The sequence below is a fragment of the Xylona heveae genome, assembly GCF_001619985.1.
Source record: "Xylona heveae TC161 unplaced genomic scaffold L228scaffold_2, whole genome shotgun sequence".
NCBI lineage: Eukaryota > Fungi > Ascomycota > Xylonomycetes > Xylonales > Xylonaceae > Xylona > Xylona heveae.
Window position 1 is genome coordinate 2,580,757 of NW_017264194.1, and position 19,453 is coordinate 2,600,209.

The 19,453-nt window shown below is 48.1% G+C and overlaps 10 protein-coding genes across 10 annotated transcripts; 5 read left to right on the forward strand and 5 right to left on the reverse strand.

The window, feature by feature from the left end:
• Window positions 1-61: 61 nt before the first annotated feature.
• On the reverse strand, window positions 62-473 carry L228DRAFT_80713 (hypothetical protein). The gene has a single exon (XM_018336874.1). It carries the CDS (start codon window positions 364-366, stop codon window positions 130-132), a length of 237 nt encoding a protein of 78 aa, XP_018191205.1. The 5' UTR covers window positions 367-473; the 3' UTR covers window positions 62-129.
• L228DRAFT_244538 (glutaredoxin) lies at window positions 275-1,388 on the reverse strand. Its single transcript, XM_018331947.1, has 3 exons — window positions 1,268-1,388; window positions 888-1,173; window positions 275-748 (listed from the first exon to the last, which is right to left on the reverse strand). The coding sequence occupies exons 1-3, from the start codon at window positions 1,292-1,294 to the stop codon at window positions 582-584; spliced, it is 480 nt and encodes a 159-aa protein (XP_018191206.1). The 5' UTR covers window positions 1,295-1,388; the 3' UTR covers window positions 275-581.
• A 146-nt stretch (window positions 1,389-1,534) lies between these two features.
• On the forward strand, window positions 1,535-2,584 carry L228DRAFT_244539 (phosphopantothenoylcysteine decarboxylase). The gene has a single exon (XM_018331948.1). The coding sequence runs from the start codon at window positions 1,619-1,621 to the stop codon at window positions 2,369-2,371; it is 753 nt and encodes a 250-aa protein (XP_018191207.1). The 5' UTR covers window positions 1,535-1,618; the 3' UTR covers window positions 2,372-2,584.
• L228DRAFT_236727 (nagb/rpia/CoA transferase-like protein) lies at window positions 2,523-4,076 on the reverse strand (the record flags this gene model as incomplete). Its single annotated transcript, XM_018330860.1, has 3 exons — window positions 2,523-2,595; window positions 2,649-3,920; window positions 3,979-4,076. 3 exons carry the CDS (start codon window positions 4,074-4,076, stop codon window positions 2,523-2,525), a joined length of 1,443 nt encoding a protein of 480 aa, XP_018191208.1.
• A 587-nt stretch (window positions 4,077-4,663) lies between these two features.
• L228DRAFT_280879 (NAD(P)-binding protein) lies at window positions 4,664-5,987 on the reverse strand. Its single transcript, XM_018335839.1, has 3 exons — window positions 5,507-5,987; window positions 5,093-5,441; window positions 4,664-5,038 (listed from the first exon to the last, which is right to left on the reverse strand). Exons 1-3 carry the CDS (start codon window positions 5,703-5,705, stop codon window positions 4,690-4,692), a joined length of 897 nt encoding a protein of 298 aa, XP_018191209.1. The 5' UTR covers window positions 5,706-5,987; the 3' UTR covers window positions 4,664-4,689.
• Window positions 5,988-6,907: 920 nt separating this feature from the next.
• Window positions 6,908-8,925, forward strand: L228DRAFT_80760 (hypothetical protein). Its single transcript, XM_018336875.1, has 3 exons — window positions 6,908-8,254; window positions 8,317-8,545; window positions 8,663-8,925. The coding sequence occupies exons 1-3, from the start codon at window positions 7,004-7,006 to the stop codon at window positions 8,803-8,805; spliced, it is 1,623 nt and encodes a 540-aa protein (XP_018191210.1). The 5' UTR covers window positions 6,908-7,003; the 3' UTR covers window positions 8,806-8,925.
• Window positions 8,926-10,977: 2,052 nt separating this feature from the next.
• On the forward strand, window positions 10,978-12,887 carry L228DRAFT_244542 (branched-chain amino acid aminotransferase II). Its single transcript, XM_018331949.1, has 2 exons — window positions 10,978-12,364; window positions 12,452-12,887. The coding sequence occupies exons 1-2, from the start codon at window positions 11,216-11,218 to the stop codon at window positions 12,620-12,622; spliced, it is 1,320 nt and encodes a 439-aa protein (XP_018191211.1). The 5' UTR covers window positions 10,978-11,215; the 3' UTR covers window positions 12,623-12,887.
• On the reverse strand, window positions 12,843-14,840 carry L228DRAFT_244544 (hypothetical protein). Its single transcript, XM_018331950.1, has 4 exons — window positions 14,556-14,840; window positions 14,388-14,505; window positions 13,555-14,329; window positions 12,843-13,457 (listed from the first exon to the last, which is right to left on the reverse strand). Exons 1-4 carry the CDS (start codon window positions 14,677-14,679, stop codon window positions 13,092-13,094), a joined length of 1,383 nt encoding a protein of 460 aa, XP_018191212.1. The 5' UTR covers window positions 14,680-14,840; the 3' UTR covers window positions 12,843-13,091.
• Window positions 14,841-15,496: 656 nt separating this feature from the next.
• L228DRAFT_280883 (hypothetical protein) lies at window positions 15,497-17,127 on the forward strand (the record flags this gene model as incomplete). Its single annotated transcript, XM_018335840.1, has 2 exons — window positions 15,497-16,306; window positions 16,371-17,127. Exons 1-2 carry the CDS (start codon window positions 15,561-15,563, stop codon window positions 17,125-17,127), a joined length of 1,503 nt encoding a protein of 500 aa, XP_018191213.1. The 5' UTR covers window positions 15,497-15,560.
• A 937-nt stretch (window positions 17,128-18,064) lies between these two features.
• L228DRAFT_244547 (thioredoxin-like protein) lies at window positions 18,065-19,453 on the forward strand. Its single transcript, XM_018331951.1, has 2 exons — window positions 18,065-18,731; window positions 18,939-19,453. The coding sequence occupies exons 1-2, from the start codon at window positions 18,404-18,406 to the stop codon at window positions 19,427-19,429; spliced, it is 819 nt and encodes a 272-aa protein (XP_018191214.1). The 5' UTR covers window positions 18,065-18,403; the 3' UTR covers window positions 19,430-19,453.

The window sequence follows — 19,453 nt, forward strand, 5'->3', positions numbered from 1 at the left end:
CATTCAAACGACTCTAAAGTTCAAAGTTCGAGAATGCACCATATATGGTAACGTGACTTATGTGACTATGTCTCCAGGTGGTTCGGCAAAAGTTGAAATCAACTCGCTTTTAGTGTTTCCGTATCAGAGTCAGACAATGGCAGGATGTGTCCGTCTCTGAAGACTTAATTGTAAGGATGCAAGGGCAGGTGTGTCACAAAGCAGCACTGGACCACTGATATAAGCAGGCTGCACGCCGCACGCCGAACGGCATTCAGATAAAAAGACAACAATAAGGGCAATATATTCTAAATATGCGCGCAATTTTGGAAAAGAAAAGAAAAAGGTCAATTCCAATCCAGTACGAGCTAATTGCTGCAAACACATAAGGATAGCTTTACAAAAAATTTAACTCTGCGGAGTACAGTACTGTACATGAAACGCGGTGTCATAAAGCGCTCATATACGAACCGGAGAGAGCAGGGAAAAGAAAAAGAAGAGAAATTTCGTTACAAAGCAGTTCCCCTATGTTACATAGCGCTGAGGTATAGAACGGATTATGTTTTTAAAGGCTTGAGGATGTTTTATGGGTCAGAACCACTCTACTGCTCGATTTGGCCCTCAGCAGGTACCAAGACGTGCTTCTCCTCGAGCAACTTTGCGAGTTCTCCGTTCTGGTGCATCGACATGAGAATGTCGCAGCCGCCGATGAATTCCTTGTCCACGTAGAGCTGGGGTATCGTTGGCCATTCGGAGTATTCCTTGATGCCTATTGCATGGGCGTCAGCATATATTGTCTCTTAGATGTATACGATGGCCGTGCGCGCATTGTCAACGACCGGCGTAGGCGACGGCATGGGCATCGGGCAAGGACAGTTGGGACGGATAGGACAACGACTACTACTAACCCGTTCGCAATTCGTCATCCTCAAGAACGTTGAAGGCGGTGAACTTTTGCGGGTCCACGCCCTGCAGACCCAAGATCTGGATGCTAGCGCGCGAGAAGCCGCACTGAGGCATCTCCGGAGTACCCTTCATGAAGAGCACGACAGGGGCGGAAGCAACGGCCTTGTCAATCGCCGAGCGGGTCTCCTGCGACAGGAACCGAACGTTCAAGGGCGTGAGTCTGGTGAAGTGCGGGATGGCGGACTTGGACGCCACCGGCCGGATGGGCCGCGAAGCTTGCCGGAAGGCCTGGTTGAGTGACTTTGTATTAGATTTCAAGAAAGCCACAAAAGAAAACACCAAGAGAGAAGAAGGGGGGAGGGGGAGAAGGGAAAGTACTGACAGATGAGAGAATTGATCTCGAAAACATTGTTGTCTCGTAGGAGGAGGTAAACACCACTTGGTTTTAGTGATGTCAATTGTCAAGTATTTACAAAAGGCGGATGTTGAAGGGCGGGTTGGCGGCGCCTGGTGTGAATGATGTCGACAGCGGGAAATAGTTTATTAAGCTTCTCTTTGCTACGGACAGCAGGCCAATCACAAATTGTTCCGGCGCTGCATTGCTCAGCAACGCAACAAACAGTCATCATAACGAGTCCTATCATAATATCGCATTTCAAATAAATAAAAATTGTCTTCTGGCTGCAGAATCATTTCTAGTACCAGTAAAAATATCGAGAGGTTGTTTTTGGCAATGGCTACGTCAAATTCGACAGCTTCTGCATCACAGATACAGAGCAGTATCTCCTCAACTCCGTTCGTCGCAGCGGAGCATATGAATGATGGCAAGAGACATTTGCTCCTGGCTGCTAGTGGATCTGTAGCTACTATTAAGCTTCCCAATATTGCCCAAGCTCTGTCTCGTCACCCAAATTTATCAATACGCATTTTGGTCACTCAATCAGCAGAAAAGTTCCTGATAGGACAGAGTGCAGAGCAACCTCATCTGGAATCGCTTCAGAGTATTCCAAATGTTGATGGCATTTACCGCGACGAGGATGAATGGACGTCTCCGTGGACCAGGGGAGGAGGGATCCTTCATATCGAGCTGCGCAGATGGGCGGATATGTTGGTCATTGCTCCTCTCTCAGCTAATACGCTTGCAAAAGTAGTCGTTGGCCTTGCCGACAATTTGCTTACGTCTGTCGTACGGGCCTGGGATACTACGGGTCTGATCGATCCTGTCTGTGGCAAGAAGAGAATCATAGTTGCACCAGCAATGAACACCGCCATGTGGCGACATCCCATCACCAAGCAGCAGATCCGTGTCCTTGAGGAAGACTGGGGTGTCGATGGGGGCCAGGATGGGTGGTATGAAGTACTCAGACCAATGGAAAAGGAGTTGGCATGTGGCGATATAGGCGACGGTGCCATGAAGGATTGGAGGGAGATTGTAGACATCATCGAGCAAAGGCTGAATCTGTCTACTTCTGCTCCCGCATCATAAAACCTTTCCAAAATGATACAACCACGGCAGAACTTATCAAAGAAGCATCGCATCACATTGGAGTTCGGTATCTATGAGTTTCTGGAGTTCAGGTCAAGGCGCAGGGAGTTACTGATAAAAATGCTTCTAATATATTTTCCTGGCTAAATGTCTAAATATTGATATCTTCGACTCGGTAATGGTCTGCGACAATTCTGTAAAGATATGACGGCGCGTGTCCACCCCTAAGAAATGTATTAGTAAAGTGGTATCATCTTCAGGTGGTTGAGAAACTTACAAATTGGTAATATAAAGATCTACTAGCTCAGCTGGTACATAGTCAAAAAGCGGGTTCTCAACGTCGACCTTCTCGACAAGATCGCCGTCTTCATAACTGAATACTTTGCTGACGTCGCCGAATTCAATCAGTGACTCAAAGTCAAAAGGATAGACCGGGCTGAGCTTGTAGACGCCCGATACAACAACGACTGGAGTCTTGTGGGTCTTTGCTGCCTTGGCAATTGCTCTTGTGCCGGCTGCCGCAACTAGACCGCCGTTGGCAAGGACGGCATGGGTGCCCAGAATAACTTTGTTAACTCGGGACATGAGGGCGAAAACCGCTGAATCCGGAATGAGAATGACTGTAATGCCGGCAGCAGTAAGGGGCTTCTGGAATGCTTCAGAGCTGAGCTCATCCTGGTTTTCATTGACCATCTTGCCAGTCACAGTAGCATGAGTCGCTTCATGATCGTTAGGGTAAGCTTCGGCATGGACGACGGTAAATTTTCTCTTCCTTGCAGCGGTAAGAAGAAATTTTTGGACCGTCATGGAGGAAGTGTGGGTCAGAATGATTTCGTTTGAATGTATGTGATCCAAAGCATAGCCAGCAATTTGCTCATCGACCTGGTCCAACTCATCAATGATCTCTTCGATTCCTCCAATCACTTCAGGTCTTAAATCTTTTTGTGTCAAAGAGGCAAAAACAGCTTGTGTTGCCGAAGTTGGTCTCCCAGAGGGTGACTGAGTTCCGGATGGAGTTGCCGTGGATGAAGGCGTTTCAGGGTGGGAAAGCAGGCTAAACATGGAAGTGGCCATGGGAGCAGTCGCGCTGGCGGCATAAGACGTGTGCGATGTTAGAAGCGGAGGTCTTTGTGCTGAATCGGCAACAAATTTGGCAGTGTCTGGCTCTGCCACAGTTGGATCCAACGGCTCGATGGCACCATGTCGTAGCGGGCTCAACGTAGATATGCTTGATGAGAGCGGCGGCCGGACTCCTGAAATCCTAGGTGTTCCCGGCTGGCTATCGGTTCCTGGCTCACTGAGTGCGCTTGCGTCGGCGTCGCGATCTTCCTCGGCCTCCTCTCGGACTAATCCCAGAATTCGTCGAACGATATTCCCAATCGAAAGCTCGCGCGGTTGGGCTGCCTGCAGCCTCTGTCCCACAAGTTGGATGCGCTCAATAAGTCTTGACACGTCGGTCCATCGGAATGCGGAAACCACTCTGAGAAGAAGCTGTGCTGTTGCTACAGCACACGGTCGTGAGTTGCGAATCTGCCTCCGCTTCAAAAGCCTGAAAGAAAAAAAAATCAGTGAGAGAATTGACAGATTACTGGATAAAAGGCACATACGAGATCAGGTGCTCAATGGATGCCTCTACTGGGGTTGACTTCAATGACTTCAAGAATGAAGACAGCCCCGGTGAAGCAACGATGGTGGGTGAAGGCATGATGCTGCAGCTGCACCCTGCGCAAACTGAGGTAGTGGGGCAAGTCGCGCTTGCTGCTCCGGTTGAGTGTTACTTCCAGCGGGTACAAAGACCACAGTCCCCTCAGAAGCTTTGCAGCAATTTTCGAGGCAGAAATTAGGACCTGATTATGGGAGGTGCAAGCTCCGTTAGGCGACGTATGCGGTGGATTTGGAAGATTGAGGGCTTTCAAACACATGCCGTTATTGAAGGTGAATCACTCTCACAATATGCAATGTTTATCTTATCAATCAACATTTTTACCCCATACCATCTCAATCATTGCCTAATTAGGACTAGCAAGTGCATGGGCCCATCATGAGCAATGTCGTAAACATTCAACAGCTGTTCTTCATTAATTTCATTGTCCATCAGAAGGAACACAGGATGCCATTTATTATTACTATTTCTGAAGAGAGGCTATTAAAACCTTCGTAATATTATACAGCTTCATTAATAAAATTCTGGCATTTCCCACTAGAAATACTAACGTATCAACAATGGGAAAATAAACATTCGACAATCCAAGAATATCCGAATCAAAATTTATTCATGGCTGACAAAAATATGCCTGATATATGATCGTCTAACGCTCTCAATTTTTGCCGTAGATGCGCTGGATCGTCTCTCTCGCGCTTTCAGGCTTGAATGAAAACTTATCGTTGTCCCATGGACCAGGAACACGGCCGTTTCCACTTCCCTGTAGTTGTCTAAGGGACCAGTACAAGACTGAAGCCTCGTCACCCTTTTTACGACTCTCGTCTTGTTTCTCTGCCGCCTCGGCAAGTGGCAAATACGTTCGATCATATTTGCTTCCTTGTATCTCCTCTAAAATATCCAGCAACTCTGCATGGGAAACGTTCTGGCCAATCACTCTGAGTTGGCGTTCTGCTTCATCATTCTCAAACGGCAGCAGAACAGATTCCACGATGTAGCGTACGATGCTATGTCTCATGTTAGCATTCCAAGAATGTTTCGTTCACACCAAGACGACTTACTCGGGCACCGCGGTAAGGGAGAGAATGGCGTCGGGCGTGCCATAGACGGTGGATGTGTGCTTGTCGGTATCTACACCCAACGGAGGGATGGCCGACCATTCAGCGAATATGCCATTCATAAGCAGAGTGTATCGAAATCCTGGGACTTCTTTTGCTTTTGCAACAAGATGATCGCGCGTCACACGCTTGTCTCGGAGATATCTGAAGTCGACGAGGTCGTCGTGTCCTACATCAACTCCGAACTCGGAAGGATAAAAATGTCGGACCCCAGCAGCTACAGCTGCTTCGATCATGGCCGGTTGAAGTCTCATGATTGGGTTTCCTGCCAGGGAGATCACGACAGAGAAGCCTTGATGCTGGTATTAGCCAAACGTGCAAATGAAAGCAGCACTTCAAAAAGAAAATCCGACATACCTTTATATGAATTGGGGTCCAGGAAAGACCCAGTCACCACGTCTATTCCTCGTTTCTGGACATCTTCAAACTTTTTGGCTCTAGACGGGTCTGCAAGAATTGCGATTCTTTCAAATTTCGATTTTTGTCTGATAAATTCTTCCACAAGAGGCACTCCAAGTGAACCACTGGCACCGATGAGCAAGACTGAAGGAGCCATGTTAGAAACGCAAGCAATTGTATTGAGATTTGTGCTCTAAATGTATAATCTTGAGTATATGAATTGGCATTGGGAATTCGAGGAGCGACGCATTTTTATACATTTGCGGCGGTCGGCGCAGAGAGTAATCAGCAATGATTTCAGCCGATTGCGACACAGTCAATTCTAGAAACAGCTATGGCCCAGACGAGCTTTGTTGAAGACTTGGAGGGATGGTTTCATCATTCATCACCAAATTAGAAGGGAAGTCATGCTGCAGTGTAACAACAAACCGCCAACGGCATTTCTAATGAAAGTCTCTAGCCAGAGTTGGTTAAGAAATGGTAATTATAACGTCTAGTAATACGCTTCCGATGGCTCAGTAATCAGTCGCCTTTTCCCACTGATCATGTGAATGGTTCGCAATGGTTTCCAACTATAATACTGAAACCTTTTTGCAGCCATGGTGTTTGATTTTTCTTTTGTGAGGCTGACAAATTGACCAATTATTAACCCTGCTACCGGAGTATGTGCACGGAGGTGATAACGCCTTGGAAATCTCAATGGCCACCCACTGCACTCGTGGTGGCTGAAATGATTATCAATAAGGTCTTCTAAAGAGAGAGAGCTTTGCGAAGGAATAGCGACATGATCGGTGGAGCTGAAGGAATCGTTACAGAATGGGCCTTTTTCCATGTGGGGTAGAGTGAAGCTCAACATTTGGGTTCGTGGCCAAGGAATACGAACGGCTATATACTACGTATGATCCGAAGCATCCAAGCACTCACTCAACAGACACCACTAGCTAGAGCCCTGAATATTGACCACAGTCAAAGTAACAGAGGTAAAATGTGTATCGAAGGAATAGATCATGTCAGTAGATTTAATCGTATATTATCATTAATTCAAGGTTCATACCCTGACCTGCTGGGCTGCCGGCATTGTTTTTGTTTCGTCGGCGAGAGTTTAACCGTCTTCCGAGCTCAACTCAACCTAATTATTGTTCCCCACATCATCATCCCCGTCAACATGTGTTGATTCAAACCCTTCAAACACGAGTCCAACTACAATCTCGTCGATTCGAATTGCTTCAAGCCTTGGATTATATTTCCCACGTGTATTCTAGACAGGTCTTGGAGCGCTATCAGCACTACCCCGGATCATTCAGATCAAACGGCGCAACAGCTCGATAACGCCCCCCCGGCTGCATCGACGACAGCTGTCACGCTGTGCAACGTTGCCAATTGCGCTATATCCTGGACACCCGATAACCGTCTCTTCAACTGCTAAATTTCGTTATTCATGGCTCTTTTCAGACGATGAACTCTCTGAACATCCTTTCGGCGCGGGTCATAGGCTCGACTCCTCCCCAAACACCGATAGGTTCGCCATCGACGTCGCGAGGTGACATCACCAAAGAGGACCAGGATCAAGCATATTTTCCTCCAGAAGCATCTGCATTAGAAGACGATGCGCTGAGCTCTGGAGAAGTTCCTGAAAAAGTACCGGCGGAGGATTCCCCATACGGACCTCTGCTAGATTCTTCGAGTCCTTCGGCCCCATCGGCAAGCGCAATGGACGAGAAGTTGCCTCTTCTGTCCGAGCAACAACCGGGACTACTGACCCGGTCAAAGCGCTCTAGCTTCTTGCGCATACCTAAATGGTTTGCAACAACCGTCGCGACAACGGTGAAATGGATCTTATCGACTTTGGCAGCACCAGGGATATACCTGGCTGGCTGCTTCTACGATGACGCCGGCAATTTCTCCATGTCGATGCCGGCACGCCGTGTCTACCACACTGTGCTACGTACGATACGCCCCAAGGACACGATGCAGCGATTAACCCCGCTTGATGACGATAGACCTCCAGCGAAGAACGGTAGGCAGCGATCAAGTCGAAGTCGGCAAAGTCCAAAATCGTCGCGGCGATCACTTTCGGCAAGCTCGTCGTCTTCAGCAATAACATCAGAGTCGGAACTGGAGCATGAGCGCGAGCGAAGCAGGGCAACAGCATCATCGTCATCATCATCTCCTCGTAATAATCGCTCCAAATCCTCCTCATCTGCATCCTCGGAAGAGATTGCCCCCGCGCGTCGCTCGATTCGCATCAAATTATACAATGAAGAATCGCTCAAGCAGCGCAAACAAAAGAGAGCCGAGCAGGCTGACTCGAAGAAAACCTCAAGCACGTCTACGGGCGTAAAATACTCGCCAACACCACTCACCGCCGATTCCATAAAATCCCCCACCAGCGCCGCATCTTCTCTCCGCGTCACCAAATACCCCCGCGCTCCTGCCCCGCCTCGACCCTTGATACCCCGGCGGCAACCATCATATTCCTACTCGAGCCCCTTTTCTCCTCAAATTCCCCAGAAAACATTAATTATAGATTTGGACGAAACTCTTATTCACAGTCTTGCCAAAGGCGGCCGTATGAGCTCAGGCCACATGGTCGAGGTCAAACTCAACGTGCCCGTTGTCGGGGCCACCGGCACCACCGTAGGACCGCAGCATCCCATTCTGTATTATGTCCACAAGCGGCCCTATTGCGACGAATTTCTTCGCAAGGTACATGAACCTGTTTCTTCGTAATAATTTTTTCAACTTCGTTATCTAACCCCAACACCCAGGTGTGTCGATGGTATAACCTCGTCGTGTTCACGGCGTCGGTGCAGGAATATGCCGACCCAGTCATTGACTGGCTCGAGCAAGAGCGCAAGTACTTTTCCGGCCGGTATTATCGCCAGCACTGCACCTTTCGCAACGGAGCCTACATCAAGGACCTCAGTTCCGTCGAGCCCGATCTGAGCAAGGTCATGATCTTGGACAACAGCCCAATGAGCTATGTCTTTCATGAAGGTATTTCTATCCTCATAAAACCTCCCTTTTTCATCACCATCATTCTCCCCCGTCATTATTACCTAGTTCTCCATCAAGGTCTCGTTGCGATGCTGACTGATCCTGCTTGTGTGCCAGATAACGCCATTCCAATCGAAGGCTGGATCAATGATCCGACAGACAATGACCTGCTTCATCTAATACCCCTGTTAGAAGGGCTGCAGTACGTTACCGATGTCCGGGCACTTTTGGCACTACGCATGGGCGAAGCCGTGGCTTAATGAATGCATTTGTTTTTTTCTCTCTCTCCTACTAAACTTTTTTTTTAATTTGATTATATCATTTGTAATCTTCTTTTCCCCACTTTTCTCGACCCCTGTTTCTTTCCTTCTTTTCTTTCCCCTTCGTCCCCGCGTAGTTTTTTCTGCGCATCTTGTGGGTTTGGTTCATTTGAAAGCGCCATAAAGGGAATTATCATCATAAGTTAAATAGCGAAACATGTAATGATGTAAGTGTAAAGATGTCCACTGAGATGCCTGTTCTTTCTCCCTCTATTCCTTTCTTGTTCTTGTTTGGGTTCTTATTTTTTATTCTTATTCTTATTCTTATTTCTATCTTATTTTTTTATTCTATCTTATTCTTACTTTTTCATTTCTATTTCTATTATTATTGTTTTTCCTTGTTTTATCTTATTATATTCTTTTATTTCAGTTATCTCCGTATCTTTCCTTCTTCTCTCGCGACCGACAGGCAGCTGGACCAGGGACATGGGACATATCTTCCCAGCGCACGTTTCTGTAACTAGTATTTGGTATATTCTTTTTCTCGGCGAGTTGCATAGTCTTGGCAAACAATAAACCTATATTATTATCATTATCATCATCATTGTCATTTTTATATTTATTATTATTTTATTCTCATTCTTATCATTGCTATTGTTTTCATTATTATCATTATCGAGTCGACTTACTACGGTAAATCAAACCACATTTTGCTATTCCTTGTCTTTGCTTTTATTTTCCGTCTTGTGATTCGAGTCATTCGACATGCATGTAATATGCAATATGCGAGATGCGATATGCGAGATATGCAATACAAAGTACGGAGTACAGGTAAATTATGCATTAATGCACGTTTTGGCAACTTAGCCTTGACTCTCCACTGCTGCATCTCAGTCCGAGGCGTCGAGACTGTCAATCTCGAATCTCAGTCTCGAATCTTCCTCCTCGCTCCCCTCGTCCGTCAGGGATCGGTTCGGCTACATTCGCTTTCCTACGGAGGATGGACTAGCAATCAACTATTAAATAGTGACAGAATACATAGGTTGGTAGTACAATAGCGGAATTAGCGCCGCGTTGAAGATGATCATCCGGAGATACAGAGGTACTACGTACAGTAGTCCGTAAAAAAAAAAAAAACCTTAGAGCAACGATAGCTGCGGTATTGACCTACCTACCTACCTAGCTTGATATAGCGTACCTCTGTACAGAGGTAAATACCTTACGCAGTTCTCTGTAAAAGTAACGAGTTGACGGTCACTGAGGCCAATTGGTATCCATGGCATTGTGCAGAGGTACGGTGATGTTTAAAATAAAGTGAAATGACTCCGTTACAGTATCTTACTACTGACGTACGAGGGATCTCTCGCGATATAAACAGTGTTGTACGTAAGAGATAAGTGACAGAGTACGGAGGTACAGTGGGGAGAAACTTAGAGTAGGAGTGAGTTAACTAGTAGGTAGTTCGATAAGGACAAAGGGAAGAGAGAAACGGTGGAACAAAGGCCCCGCGGTACGGATAAGACATCTGCCGAGGCTTTTGATGGGCGAATATTTTATCGAGTGGCGTTGTTTTTTTGGTCGGCGGCGTCATGTCGGACGCTGTGGAAAAAAGAGTCATTAGTTCTGTAGGGGGGAGAGAGGGAGCCTGGAGGGCGATCTCGGAGGGACCAATGTCGGATCCGCTAGACCTACTCCAGCAGGTCCCTCGGTCAGTCAAACTGAACCGAAAGTCAATTGGAGACGAACAGTCCTTGCAGTCTGAACTCTTGAAGATTTCCTTGGCATATTATTTGTTCGATCCTTCGTCCTTCACTGCTCTTAGAATTATAATTTGTCAGATATTTAAGATCTCAAGAATGAGAGACAAAGCTTTCCTGTAGAAATCATGTCTTGATAGAGGTGTAGTACTGAATGAGGATTACCAGAGGAATGGTTTGGGCGTCGAATTGATTTTCCTGGGGGTCCGTCTGTTTGGCGCGACGCTAAACCGTCTCGGCTATCAATCTTGAAAAATGTCATGAAAGCGCCCTGTCGGTCTATCGCTCCCCTTTCGCCGGCCTCCCGCCGCGTGAGTCAACTTGAATAGACACTTTGGCCGCTCGGGAGGTGCTAACCTATTCCCCAGTTGTAGTATTTAAAATGCCCCGCTGCCTGTAGATACTCTTTGCCGCCATCTACCATTCTCTTTGTGTGTTTCTTGTCCTCATCCAAAGGAGTCATTTGTTTCTGCATTTGTTGATCAAGTGCCCTAATCTGGCTGATCTTTGAATACGTTTAATACCCACAAGACAGTAATTGCCCCACCTTGGAGCATTTCATCGTTCGAAAAGTTGTTGTAACTCCAATTTGATTCTCTCCCCGCAACGTTTCCTGTTGCTTTTCAGAAACATAATCGCAATCGAAAAACAAAATGTCTCCCTCTGCCGTTCAACAGCCCGAGAGCATAACGGAGCTCAACTCGGCCGCCGTGGCTCAGAATATTGCTCAAACTGCCCCTTCGATTGCGCCGGCTTCAGCTACACCTGCGTCCACTCTCCCTGAACTCGATGCCTCCCAATTGCGCAAGAACCTTTCCGCTGCGCCCCGCGCCGTGCCTGACCGCAACTCCCCCGAAGTGTGGTCCATGTCGACATGCACCGACCATATGGTGACTGTGCGCTGGACCGCGGATAATGGATGGGAGGCTCCGGAGCTTAAGCCGTATGGCCCACTGTCTTTGATGCCCACTGCATCTTGCCTGCACTATGCAACCGAATGCTTCGAGGGCATGAAGGTCTACCGTGGCTATGATGGCAAACTCCGCCTCTTCCGGCCAGACAAGAATTGTGAGCGGATGGTGCTGAGTTCGGCACGGATCGCCTTGCCTGCCTTTGATCCGCGTGAGCTGCAAAAGTTGGTCGAGGCTCTCGTTGAACAGGACGGCTCCAAGTGGCTGCCCGTGTCCCAACCGGGCCAGTTTCTGTACATTCGACCTACCATGATTGCGAATGCCCCTGCCCTGGGTGTGCAACGGCCTCGCGAGGCCCTTCTCTATGTCATCCTTTGCCTGTTCCCCAGCTTCGATGAGCCCACTGGTACGCAGGCCCCTGTGCCTGGTCAGACTCTGAAGAAGCCTGGCTTGAAGTTGCTGGCTAGCCAGGACGACATGGTGAGAGCATGGCCAGGCGGATTTGGTTTCGCCAAGGTCGGCGCCAACTACGGACCTTCGTTGATTGCTCAGAACGAGGCCAAGCAGCGAGGCTACGACCAGATCCTCTGGCTCTTCGGATCCAATGCGGAGGTGACCGAGGCTGGCGCGAGCAACTTTTTTGTCGTCTGGCGCACCCGCGATGGCGCGCTTCAACTCGTGACCGCGCCTCTGCAGGACAAGATCATCCTCGACGGTGTGACGAGACGTAGCGTGTTGCAGCTTGCCCGCGAGCGTCTGACCAAGACCTGGGAAGGCGACGGCATTAAGATTGAAGGCCTGGAAATTGTTGAGCGCAAGTTCACCATGAGCGAAGTTGATGAGGCTATCGCCGAAGGTAGATTGGTCGAAGCGTTTGCCGCTGGTACTGCTGTAAGACTCACTCAATTTAACCCTTTGATTTTTTCTGCAAAGAACCTACTATTCTTGTTTGACTGCTGCTAACGCATATATCTCCAGTTCTTCATCGCCCCTGTCTCTGAGATCCATTTCCGCGGAAAGGACCTTGATATCCCTCTGGCGGCTGGCACCACCGGTCATTATGCTGCTCTGCTCAAGAACTGGCTTAGGAACATCATGTACGGCAAGGAGCGTCATGAATGGGGCGTTGTAGTTGAGGAGACTGCTTGATCACTGTGCATGTCTGCTGGGAGCAAATCTCGGACCTTGAAGAGCACATTCTCGAAGCCTTGCAAGATCATCCACGATCTCTGCATCCTTCACACAACCATCTTTTTCGAATTAGCTGCATATCCATGGCGTCTGGGAGTTTGAAAAGGCTAGCTCATGGAATTTCAGTCATAGATATGGAGAATCATATAGACAGGTTTTGGATGATAGTTTTGTAAAGTCTTCTAACAGAAATAATGTTGAATTAATACTTGCCATGCTATTTACATTCTTCGCTCAAGTGCATGTATCCTGGTGATGCCATGTGACTCGTCGCTGTGAGAAAGGATTAGCTTCTAAATGATCCTTAAATTAAAAGCTCTGCCAAGTGTTGAACGCCATCGCTATGCACATGTCCCTTCGTAATGCGTTATAGTGTCCGAGTCTGACTCGAGCCGCAAAGCAGTCTAATGTGGTCAGCAAATCAAATCTATAAATTTCCTTTTGAAGCATCTCTTTCGAGCTTGATGCGGTTTGCCTCTTCTTCCATTTCTTCCCGCCTACGGTAGGCCTCCTCGCCAACGCTCTTTTGTCCCTTGACACGCTGTCGTTCTTCGTACAGTGCGCGGCTCTTCAGTATGCGCTCCACAATCTCACCCGCATTGACGTTTGCAAAAGCGTGATCGCCAATTTCATGGTAGATACCCATCTCCTTTGGCGCCGTGTAAGGATCGTATGTCAAAGGCATAAAAGATGTAGGCCCATGATAGACGGCATGCGGCACACCATAGGGAAGTGTGGTGAGGTACGATTTGCTAGGCGCAAAAGGGGCCGAGAAAGCCACCGCATGAATGTACTGAAAGACGGCGTTAGTCTGAGCCGCATAGCAGATAGCATTTCCAGCCAAAGAACAGGAACCAACAGGTGGCTTTCAGTTAATAGTCAGAACTTACACGGCACTGGAGGACACAGAGCCCTCTCTCAAAGATATTCATGATTGGATAATTGACTCCCTTCCAGTAATTAATGACCTCGTCATCATGAACACCAGCAATGATATATGCCGGGCCGTAGTCTTCTCCATGCTCAGCTTTCCTCTTGTTGGTAGCTTCGTCCTCGAACCAGCCCCGTTTGCGCCCAATTTCATTCTCGACTTCGACAACGTTACGCAAAAACTCGATATGTCCAGACGAGAAGAGATCAAAGCCACCGTCCACGTAAACAATTCTCTGACCCGCTTTGGGGGGCTTTCCTGCGACAAGGCGCTCAAAGGAGCCATTTTCTTCCTGAGAATCGTGCAACCTGGCAGCTAGCGGGGCGTTCCAGCTCCAAACTTCAGGTCCTGGTGCTTTCCCGGTCTCATCACTCGCATATTCTAGAACCCGCTGGGTCATTTCTGCGCCGAGCTTCGCGCGCTCTTCGGCATCTTCAGCACCCTCCTCACCAGACAGAACCTTCTGAAGTGATTTAATAAAGTGCGTCTTTGTACAGAGCAACATCCTGCCCACTAAATCCGTGGTTGAGATACCCGGTGTTCGCTTGACGACAAGGAATCGGCCGGCGGCCTTGACATAACGGTAGCAATCTTCGCCGCTGCTATCTGATGTAATATCATCTCCATGTACTACATATTTGCAGCCATAGTGAGAGATCCAGGGAAGTGATGTCACGTAAGGAGCACAAGGAATTGACCGAGTTGACCAACGGCACGCGTCCACCGCTGCGATACTATACGAACAGTAGTCAGTATTTCAGTGATGACGAGAAATGATGATTGAGTTTTTACCGCTCTTTGAGTGTCATCACCGTTGGGCCCTTGTTCTCCATAATCTCCTCGTCAGAATGAATACCGACCAAAAGTTCATCACCTAATCGCCGCGCTTGCAGCATCGCTCCCGCATGCCCTACAATTGAGTTAGCTAGGCCTCTTATAAATCTCCTGCTACTGACGCACCGTGATGGCTAAAATCAAAGCAGCCGTCTATCCATACTCTCTTGTCCCAAATCGGAATATCTTCCTGCGGGTCAACTGGCCACTGACCGGCCACAGGTACTGCCTCGACGGACTTGCTGGTCATAGCCGAAAACTTGCTTCTTGATCGAGCCTTTCTGTGAAGTTTCGCAGAAGGATTGCCGTGAGAACCACTCTATATTCTCGGAGAAATGACTGTTATAGGTATTGAATAGACTGCACAATTCAAGAGAGACTTCGCAATGGCATGACAGCCCGTGGGGCACGTGGGGCCAGGTGGGATGGTTGCGCTCTCGGTTGGATTCGCGAGCTGAAGTGCTGCTGTATACTTACAGCAGTGCCGAGACCGGATCATTACAGGTTCTGCTCACGGCCAGCTACTATGAAAAGGAAATGCCACTCTTCTCCCAGATCGCCGTTGAAAATTATCATTCTCGTACTCATCATTGACGATATTGCAAATATTTTCGAGTCATTTTCGTAACGAAGATGTTAGGTTACAGATGAGTGCTTGTGCCTGTCTCAATGTACATTTCTGCGACCCTCTTTACGTCCCGTTAATAACCAATTGCTTATCGACGGCACTTGGTGGAGGTGATAGAACTAAATTGACTACCGTAAGTGGGCGTTCTTTGCAATTTTCCTTCCACAAAGTTCTCCTGGGAAAAATAGGGGGTGGCCCCGGGCTAATTATTACTAGCTCATTGATTTGCCGCGAGCTATCAGATAGATTGGTCAACCACAAGACAGCAATTCCGGCATTACACTGTATAGGATGGTTGTTTTCTGAGCTGCAGGGTTTCCCTCGAGCTCAGGCACCGGTCGCGTAAGCACCTCTGCTACACACGCCGTCTCCCCACGAGATGGGCAACCTCCCGACTCAGGGCCCACACGCCGCAACGGTGCCTGTCCACTAGCGTGCTACTGATCCCTGGCCGCCGAGCGGGCACGATACTAAAAATCGCAGGCAGTAGAACTGAGCGAGAAATGTCGAACCCTTCGTTTCGTTTGACAGCTGCGGCTTCTAAAGATGGCGGACAGCTGCGGGCATACCCTCTTAGCACCCTTTCTCGAAGCATAACGCCAGATCAACTACTTTCAGAAAGCGACGCTGCTGCAACGGGCTCAACGGCCTCCTTGACTAGAGCCTGCAATCAGCCGCCTTTATTACGGATTCATACTGCCGATCCCGACTCCCCGAGCTCCAAAGGTACCTGCGAACCCTCCTCGCCTTTGAGCAGAGTGCATACGTGCGAGGCAGCGTCATTAGCATCGGCCCCTTCGACGTCTTCACCAACTGGAGGCTCCCCCAGTTCTATTTCCTTGCGTCATTCATCGCCCTCGACCTCGCCGTGCTCAAGAAAAAGCTCCCTCCGCCTATTCAAGTCAATTGACGGCAGCTCTGAATCTTTCCTCAATAACCTGAGTGCCGGTTCTCGACTTTCGGTAACGCAGTCTCGGAAAGCGTCTAATACACTTGCTATGATTGTTGGGGGCTTCTCTGGTCGTAATAGAAAGGATTCAGAAAACAGAACGCCCTCAATATCTCAGGCGTCTAGTACAAACCCCGCATCAGGAAGCTTCGCAATGGCTCATGTCAACACTCTTTCCGCGTTTCCCAACTCGGGAAATATACCGGTGACGAGTGGGCCATTAAACCCTCAGGCCGTCTATCAGCATATACACGATGTTGCATCAAAGCGGATCGCAACTTTAGATTATCTGAGAAAAGCGTATGTGACCACAAGGACATGGCATAAAGTTTCACGGCATCACCGATACTAATATTTATAAAAGTCATGAGGGACATATATACTGGTTCAACACCGTTCTCTTTAATAAACCCGATGCATCGAGAACTTCATATTTCGAGCAGAAGAAGCTTTCCCGCCGCGCCACCAACTACCTCCTGCTGGGAATATCGTTACCCACTATTCTCGACCTAAATACACAAGGCCCCTACGAATACCTACGGGCACTTCACGCACTACTAGCGGAATTCGAGACTTTCCAGCAAATTCATCCACCGGACGGGTCTTCGTCCTCTTCGCTCTCTCGAGCACGGATACCGCAAATGTTCAAACGTGCAACCCATGCTGCGTCGGTAAAGGGCCGTCGGACGAGCTCGGCGGCTGAGATTGGTTTGCCAATGAGTAGTGTCAGCGATCCGTCTGATCTGAAATCGATGGCCAGCAGTGTCTCATCCGCTGGCGCCACTACATCCTTCTCGTTCACTTCTGGCGACCAGGAGCTTCTTCCTGGAGAGGAGTACACTCATCTGCTCACTCCCTTTCTTCCATTCGAACCGGACTATAACGAAACATTCGCTACACTCTGCGACGTTTTAATTGATTGCTATACGCGTATTATGACTCTAGTATCCTCACCAGAAGCTTGCGCGCCGCAAGTGGATGAGGTGTTCACCAAAGCTGACGCTCGAATCCGCAAGGTCATCATCGCGGGGGTCATGAAGGAATTCGAAGATACAAGTCGAACTTTTGCGAGGACCGAGCTTCGAGGACTTGGTAAAATGGTACTTGGCGGACTGATGTGAAAGTCTTTGTTCATGACGGAAATTCTGTATTTCTCTTTTACCGGTTTGGTGGCTTTTCCAGCGAGGCGTTTGTGGATAAGGCATCAGCAACGGTCTTGCAGCATTTTTGATCGAAGCTGTTGGGGTTTATATGAATCATTTCTTTGCATATTCTAGAGAATAGTTACACGACATGCATTATACGAGATACGCTATCTGGCACTCCATATTCGCATTTCATCAAAGAAGCAAGCATGAAGTTAGTAGTAGGGTGCTTAGAAAAATTATTTGACCACGAAGGAATTGCGGTTCAGCAACTAAAGTGTGCACAAGGGCTCGTGCCTTTATGAGGCTGTTTAAAGGTAAAATATCAGTAGTAGATATCACTAATAAGCTCTCCGTCATCTAACTCCAACTGACGCTTCAACATCAAACAATTTAAGAATCGTAGCAGAGAGTTAGAAATCATTTCTTATTGTGTAACCAACCGGCTCAGATATCATACCCTTAAAATGCCTGTCCGTATAAGAGCCTTAAATGAAGCATATGGTTGTAAAGCGATATTTCAGAACATTCCGCGGAGCGACGCCATGGGTTCCCCCATTGAAGAATATCGATCGAACAATCCCTTACCTCAAAGGCGCAGAGACTTTGTGTGAAAAAGCCCCGCTCGGGTCACTTGGAGATGCCTCCCACAGTGAGAAAGGGAACTGACGCGGCTTAAGCGGCTACAGGTGGCAGTTTTTGCCCAAGACATCACATGAGAAAAGGAAAAGAAAAAAGCACTCCACTCTGCTCGTTAATCTGTATTGGCTGTGGCGGACTCTAGAATCAGAGCAGAATTTGTTATGGGCTTATTCCGTCCCGTTGGGTTTAGAAGGCGAAAAGTAAGCATGAAGCCGAGGCCGGATCGGTATTTCGGCCGCTGACATCACCAACTTACCTTCCTACCGAAGATGACCACCACTAAGGGTAGGCATCAACGCAATGACCTGCAGTAGTACGTAGGAAAATAAATTTCACTCTCTGACTGCTGATCGCTCGAAAAAGAGGGATGCACATGATTCAACCAGTGGCGAAGATTCTGAGATACAGCCCTGCTTGCTCCCATTTTGTTTATAGGGTGGTCAGTGCGGCCCTTATATTATTATCTGGTGCTGTCTCTTGGCTGTGACAACGCGCCTCTTCTCCCTTGGAAGTTTGCGAGAAGCTCACTCTTTGTCTCTACTTCAAACCCTTGTCAACTATAAGACCTTTTTATCACTACTTTTGCCGAAATTTTAAGCCCATCAGCAGGATGCCTATGGAATTGCGCAAACGCAAAACTACGGCTTCAACAGCCTCAACTGCATCGGATGCGTCGCCTTCATCTAGCACAAAGAAGAGAACAGCTTCGATGAAATTGGCTCTATCAAAGGCCAAGTCAGTTGTCATTAGAAAGAAATCCCCAGCCGCGGTAGACCCCGGCTTTGGCCGATGCGTTGTTGGTGAGCGCCTCAACCTCGAGGGGTTTGGTGGCTCGGTGGAAACCCATACGGGAGAGAAGACGACTCTGAAAGACCTTGTTGATAAGAGCGAGAAGGGTATTGCGATATTCATCTACCCAAAAGCCTCGACTCCAGGATGTAAGTCTACGGTTGGGTCTCTTCTTTTCTCCTCTCTTCCCTTTAGACTTCCTTTACGGACATTCTCGCGCAACCCGAAATATGCAAATAATACAAGTCCTATCCTACACGACCTATAGCGCTTCATATCCTCTTTCCATCTCCCATAATGCTATGACGATTTGAAAATTCTAAACCTTTGCTTCGACTCTGCTGACACGAATCAAGGTATCAACCAAGCCTGCCTTTTCCGAGACGCAAGCCCGCCTTTAGATTCTACAGGTCTCTCCATTTACGGATTGTCGACCGATAGTATCAAGGCAAACTGCAACTTCAGGAATAGGTACAAGATTCCGTTCTCTCTCTTGTGCGATCCTAAGGCCACGCTTATCGGCGCGCTTGGTTACAAAAAAGCTGCAGGAGGCACAACTCGAGGCACAATCGTGATTGATAAAAATTCTACGGTCCTTGTCACACTTGCTGGTGGCCCCGGCGCGACCGTTGCTGCCGTTGAGGAGCTTGTCCGGCAACAAGCCGAAGAAACAGACACCAATTTGGATGGCAATCGCGAGGATGAGCAGCTTCAAGCACAAGACGTTGCTGATAAGAATCAAGAAAATCTGGTGAAAGATGAGAAGAGCGGTCTCGCAGAGATTGCTGACAAGAAGAAGGAAGAAGTCCTTGGAGATGGTTTGAGATCTGAACCTGTGACTGCTTAACAACTCGATCAATACGCAATATCC